This window comes from Piliocolobus tephrosceles, chromosome 21 (assembly GCF_002776525.5).
Source record: "Piliocolobus tephrosceles isolate RC106 chromosome 21, ASM277652v3, whole genome shotgun sequence".
NCBI lineage: Eukaryota > Metazoa > Chordata > Mammalia > Primates > Cercopithecidae > Piliocolobus > Piliocolobus tephrosceles.
In genome coordinates this window covers 48,165,856-48,172,384 of record NC_045454.1, presented here as the reverse complement: position 1 = coordinate 48,172,384, position 6,529 = coordinate 48,165,856, and the positions used below count along the sequence as shown (strand labels likewise).

General features: G+C 57.4%; 1 protein-coding gene across 1 annotated transcript in view; it reads right to left on the bottom strand.

Annotated features, from left to right (window-relative positions):
- SEMA6B (semaphorin 6B) overlaps positions 1-6,267 on the bottom strand; it is a 17,486-nt gene extending 11,219 nt beyond the window's left edge. Inside the window, exons 1-9 of the mRNA XM_026455518.1 lie at positions 5,995-6,267; positions 4,801-4,950; positions 4,476-4,599; positions 3,615-3,675; positions 3,404-3,466; positions 2,412-2,513; positions 1,899-1,989; positions 1,404-1,523; positions 816-904 (exon numbers count right to left, since the gene is read on the bottom strand). Coding sequence (XP_026311303.1) covers positions 816-904; positions 1,404-1,523; positions 1,899-1,989; positions 2,412-2,513; positions 3,404-3,466; positions 3,615-3,675; positions 4,476-4,599; positions 4,801-4,921 — 771 coding nt within the window. The 5' untranslated portion in view covers positions 4,922-4,950; positions 5,995-6,267. The remainder of the gene's footprint in view (positions 1-815; positions 905-1,403; positions 1,524-1,898; positions 1,990-2,411; positions 2,514-3,403; positions 3,467-3,614; positions 3,676-4,475; positions 4,600-4,800; positions 4,951-5,994) is intronic.
- Positions 6,268-6,529: the final 262 nt, after the last annotated feature.

The following is a 6,529-nucleotide window of genomic DNA, read 5'->3' as shown; positions in this document are numbered from 1 at the left end:
TGAATGGTTGGATGGGTGAGTGGATGGATGGATGGATGGATGGATGGATGGATGGATGGATGGATGGGTGTGTGGGTAGATGGTCAGATAAATGGATGGATAGATAGGTGGGTGCATAGATGATGAGTGGGTGGATGAGATGGATTGATGCATGGGATGGAAGGGTGGATGGATGGATGGATGGGTGGATGGATTGGCAGATGGATGGATAGATGAATGATGGATGGATGAGTGGCTGGACAGGTAGATGGATGAATGGATGGGTGAATGGATTGGCAGATGGATGGATAGATGATGGATAGATGGACGGACGGAGGGATGGACTCATGGACGGATAGGATGGAAGGGTGGTTGGATGAACTGATGGGTGGATGGATGCGTGGACAGATAGATGACTGCATGGATGGATGGATGGGTAGTGGGTGGATTAGTAGATGGATTAATGGATTCATGAAAGTGTGGGTGGGCTGAAAAACAGGCAGATGGGTAAGTGGGAGGGTGAGCAGGCAGACGGATGGACAGGGGATGAAGGATGGATAAGTGATTGTGTCTGGGTGGGTGGACAGGTGAACAGCAACAGCTCCAGGTGTATCTGACTTCCAACTCAAGTCCCTTGTCAGGACTGAGTGCTCCACGGCTGCTCTATAGATGTCTTCAGGCTCAGGGCCTGATCATGGCTGGAAGGGAGGCCCTGGGAACCAGAAATGGAGGGCAGGACCCTCTTGCCCCATGTAGGCATTCATGGATCCACCTCTGCTCCCCAACTTCGCATGATCAGAGCCTCTCAACTCCATGCCCCACTGCACTGGCCTCACCTTCTCCAGGTAGTTAAACTCCATCGCGATCTCCCGGAAGAAGAAGTAGACATGGCTGCCCCACTCCACCGCATGGACAAAGTAAGGCTCTGTAGGAGAGGAGGGGTCAGAACTCAGTCCCTGACATGACCAAGGGGATTTCTGGGGCTAAGAACTCACTGGCTTTTATGGTGAAGGGGGGACCTAGGCTGGTTACCCAGGCAAAATGAAACAGACTCAGTTTGGTTTTTTGCAGGGGAAGGGAGGTCAGAAGAGCCTAAAATCGCTGTGTCTCTTGCTGCAAATGGTAACATCAACTATTTTTTGTTATCTTCCTCCCTCATGTGTTGAAGAGCTGAGTCCTGCTGTATCTTTTCTGTGGTTCCATTTTGGGCTTCTAAGCCACCCACTTCCAGCGGGTTCTACTTTAGATCCAACTAAACTTGTTCCTCTAGCTTTCCAGCCTTCAAAAAGGCCAACAGATTCCAAAGATGTGGTAGAAATCCTCCCACCAAGCTCCTCTGGGACTCTTATTCTGGTGGGGGGATTTGATGAATGTCAGGTTCTGGGCCCTGCCAGGTCTGGGCCCACTGCCCTTCCTGGTCTCACCTTTAAACCACTTGGAGTCGTGTTTCACGGTGCGCAGGGTGGGCCTGTCCCCGAGGCTGCGGTAGATGACAGCGTCAATGGCTAGGAAGTCGGTAACAGTAGCTGTGAAGAGCATCCCGTCTGGATGGGGTGGGTGGGGAAGGCAGGCAAGAGATGAGACCGCAGAGGCCAGGGGCTGGGTGGGTCGAAACTCGATTTTCTGAGACTGAGCCCTGAGCCTAGGGGAGCCCGTCTCCAGGCTGAGCCCTGATCCCATCCAAGCCCCACCTCCAGCCAAGCCCTGGGTCAGCTGAGCCCCTGACCCTGGCTAAGCCCCAAGCCCCGCTGAGCCTCAATCCCAGCTGAGCCCCAAACCTGGGCTGAGAGTCTGCCCATGTCACAGCTGGGATGAGTGGTCATCCAGCTGCCTTTTAAATTACTCAGACGCTGGAGTAGAAAACACCAGGTCTTGCCTCTGGCTGGGGCTGATCAGATGGAGGTTGGGGGGGTACTTACCAGAGAAGAGGGCAACATTGGCGTGCTTGGGGTCGTACGGGCAGCGGGCCATACCGCTGATGCTGTCTCCCACGGGCTGCAGGGTGTCTATCTGCAGGGACCATGGGGGCTGAGTGACAGATCTCCTGACCCCACCTAGCAGCCTCTGGCTCCCTCAGCCCCCCACTTTAGGGAGAATTCTGGTCCACCATGAATTACTGTGTGACCCTGGCCACTCACTTAATCTCTCAGGGCCTCAGTTTACTGATCTGTAAATGGGTTTAACAGTCGATCTCTAGTTAGACCTGCAACTGGCTCATTGTCTAAGTAGCTACGGCTTCCCTGGCCCCCTATACAGGTCTCGTTTGGACAGCGGTGACTCCTCTTGAGCTCAGGGGCAGGAGGCAGGGAGAGTATATCCAGGAAGGCTTCCTGGAGGAGGTGACATGGCCTGGGGAAAGTCATGGCCAGCGGAGGTCGGGCGCGCAGATGCCTGGAGGTTGGACCTGGGGCACAGGGAGTCTTAAGACTCACGCTGTAGTTGGCGCACACCGGGTTGAAGGCGTTGGAACCGCACACAAAGAGCGTGGACTCGTCCCGAAGGAGCAGCACCTTTACGAAGTTTCGACACTCGCCCTGGGGTGGGGAAAGGAGGAAGTGGGGAGTGCGATGTGGGCGTGGTCATGGTCACAGGCGTGGCCAGAACCTGAGCTTTGTGGGTGGAGGGCGGCTCTGTGGTGTGCGTGGCCAAGTCCGGGGCCCTCCTTGGGGTGTGGTCAAGGCAGGGGCTGAACCTAGGACTGGCTGGGGACACGGTGCGGCCCAGACAGGGTAACACTTTGTATCAGCAGTGCAGGCAAAGCCAGGATTGTGGGTATGGTCAGAACGGTGGGCATAACCATGGCAACAGCAGAGTCCCAACCTGGGATGGAGGAGGAGAAGGATCCGCCCTGGGTGTGGTCGGGGCCAGTTGGGGTGGGGCATGGGCGTGACCAGAACTAACTGAGGCGTGGTGGGCATGGTTATGGCTGATTGGGGTCAGGTTGGGAGCATGGCCAGAGTTGGTGGGGTGGGCCTGGCCTGGGCTTATTGGGGCGGGCCAGGGGCGTGGTGGGGCGGGCAGGGCTGATAGGGGAGGGGTCGGGATGGGGACCTGATCAATTGGGTGGGGTGTGAGCGATTGGCTGGGGTGTGAGCATGGCCTGGGCTGGTTGGAACGAGAATGGGGGTGGTGGTAGGACTGACTGGGGCAGAGGTGTGGGCGTGGCCAGAACTATTTGGGGCGTGGTTATGGCTAATTGTGGCTAGGTTGGGGGCCGGGCTAGGACCAACTGAGTGGGGACGTGGCCGTGGTTGTTTGGGGATGTGGCCAGGACTGGCGGTTGGGCGTGGCCAAGGCTGACAGGGGGTGGGTTGGGGCGTGGCCAGGGCCGGCGGAACGGGCGTGGCCTGGCCTGATTGGGGCGGGGCATGGGTAATGCCAGGGCTGATTCGCCGGGGCCGGGACCGAACCAGGGCCCACTCACCTCCTGTTTGCCCTTCATCCGACACACGTTTATGTCGCTGGGATTTGATCTCCAGGTCAGCTTCTGCAGACAGAGAGCTGGTGAGGGGGTACCGGGTCCCAGCAGCCCTAAGTGACCCCGTCACGCAGGGCCGAATTCACCCAACCCCCCGGTGCAGTGCCACGCCCCCCTGGCCCTACCCCCTCCACTCCCACCTGCACCCCTTCCTCACCCTCTGGTACTGCAGCTCCGTGGACGTGGGGGGCTCCAGCTCTACCCTGTAGAGGTTGTCCCTGGGGGAGGGGCATAGTTAGTGAGACATGGGGACTCCACCGCTCTCTCCCATTCCATCCTTCCCACTGCCAATGTGGCGTGCACACGGGGGCACGCAGGGGCATGCCAACGTCTCTGACACCAGCAACTCCAGCGCCGACCACACCCCTCCTAAGGGCCCCAGCAGGACTTCATACCCTGCCCTCCACCTCCTGCCTGACACGCCCCACAGGCTGCCCCGAACACCACGTCCCATGGCCTTAGGCGAGGTGCCCCATTCGGCGCCTCCTGGGCGCCCACCAGTCTCTCCCCCGTCTCACCCATGCCAAGGAAGTCGCCCTGCTCAACATCATTGGTGACCTCGTGTGGTTAAGCCCAGTGGTCACTTCTCAATCCTCCTCATTCTCTCCAAAGCATCTGATCTGTCCGGTATCTCTCCTTCCTAGGATGCCCATCGCTAGAAGCCCCATAATCTCCCACTCGCTTCTCCCCACGACAGCTTCCACCTGGTGCAGCCTCATCATAGCCAGCCTGGAAAGCCCAGTCCCCTCCACCCCGGTCCCCTGGCTTCCATTCTCGCCCCCTCCCAGAAGCAGCCACCAGAGGGCGCGTGTGAGCACCTGAGTCAGGTCCAGTCCTTCCTCTACCTACAACCCTCCGTGGCTCCCACCTTCCTCCGGGTCAAAGCCTAAGTCCTCCCAATGACCCAACAGGCTCTGCACGACTTGTCCTGTCCCCTCCCTGCACTCCCCTCCTCTATCTCTCCCCCTCGCTCATTCTGCTCCAGTCATACAGGCCTCCTCGCTGTCCCCAGCAATACCTGTCCCCAATGAACAGCGTCCTGTTGACTCGCAGGACTCGCTGGATGTTGAGGTCTTCAGCACCTTCTGCGGGGGCGAGGCGTCCGGGTCCGCTGCCCACAAACACGGGATAGTGGCTCAGGTCTGAGTGAGGGGGTGGAGAGGGGTGTGAGTGAGGGGGTGGAGAGGGCTGGGGGTGAAGAGAGGCTGGCCCGAGGTCATGCCCCTTCTAGGGGTTGCTCCTGAACTGGTTGAGTCCCCCAGTGGGGGCAGCAGACCCAACTGGGAACCCAGACACTCCCACGGGACTCCACCCCCACCTCCGCAAGACACCCCCAGACTCACAGTCCCTGGGGGCCACGCTGAGCGGCGGCGGCTCCTCAGGAAAGAGGCCGTGGGCGCCCCCCAGTAGCAGCAGCAGAAGTAGCAGGGCCGGGCGGGGAGGGGACGCTCGCGGGGTCTGCATGGCGAGGGCGAGGCGACAGGAGGTGACGCCTGCGGGTGAGGGGCGGCGAGGTGAGAGGCCTGCAGTCCGGCTCGCGGCCACAAGAGGGCGCGCGAGAGCCTCAGCCGCTCCTTCAAATCCCAGAAAAATTGCCCCCGGGGATAATAATTAATAATAATAATGGCAATAATAATAATAATGCACAGCACTGATTTAATTATCAGAACAGCTTTATGGTCACGTGTGCGTGAAAGCCCAGGAAACGACTTCAAACAAAAATGCATTCGGTAATTAAAAACTAATAATAATAATTATAATAGATACGAATATCCTAAAACACATATTTAAAAACGCAATCTCAAAATACACGCATAAAAATTCTTAGAATTGAAACACAAAAATATTAAACTCAAAGGCAAAAAAAAAAAAAAGAGTCAAAGACACTTGGAATTTTATAAGCCACAAGCTGGCTGTGTGCTGTGGCTCACGCCTGTAATCCCAACACTTTGGGAGGCCAAGGTGGGAGGATCTCCTGAGGTCAGGAGTTCAAGACCAGCCTGCCTAACATAGCAAAACCCCGTCTCTACAAAAAAAAATACAAAAATTAGCCTGGCATGGTGACATATGCCTGTAATCCCTGCTACTGGGGAGCTGAGGCAGGAGAATCCCTTGAACCCAGGAGGTGGAGGTTGCAGTGAGCCAAGATCGCACCATTGCATTCCAGCCTGGGCAAGAGAGCAAGACTCCATCAAAAAAAAAAAAAAAAAAAAAAAGCCACGAGCTGGAAATGACAGTACTACATAACTACAGAATCACAGAATATTCCCCATGCCAAGGGCCTCTGCGACCCTGGGAGGTCTGACCTCCTCCTCAAGTCCAGCCTTTTCGTCCTCCGCTTGCATACCTCCATGACAGGCGCCTCACTACCTCTCAAGGGGGCCTGCTTCTCACTCCCATTCCAGGTAATTTTGCAGAAACTTCTAGGTGTGTGGAGTGGAGGCCCCCTCCCACCCAGGTAATGACACGGAAGCAGAATTCAGCCTCTGAGCCCCCGCCCTCCATGCCTGAAGGTCTCAGTTCAGGGCACCCCCTACCAGAAAGGGGTACAGTCCAGGTCCCGGAGCCCCGAATGAGGAGCTCAGCAGCCTCGTCCTTCTGGGAAGTACTGGGCAAGCTCCGTGCCCATTTCCCTGTCTGAGCAGCAGGGGTATCCCCCAGCCCTGCCCTGGCCTCGTGGCCCAGGGATTCTGAGCCCCCGGAGGTGAAGGTGATTCGAGACGATCGGCCCTGGAGTGCCTGCCTCCTCCAAAAACAGGAAGACCTTGCGTAGAGCGGCAGGGCTTCCTCTCCACGACCCTGAGCTTCCAGGATTTGTGACTCAGCGAACACCCGGATTCCACGTGTGTTCAGGGCACGGCCCTGTTTCCTTCCCTGGCTCCTCCCCTACTCTACAGCCTCCTGTGGCTCCCAGGGACCCTGAGTCCAGGCCCCAGCCTCTCCCTGGGATTCAAGGCCCCTGACCTCAGACTCCTCTTTGGCCTCCCCTCCCCTCATGTCACGGGCTCTTCAAGCCCCTACCCTAGAACCTACCGAAGAGCTATATCTGCCCTGTGCCTTTAAAAAAAAAAA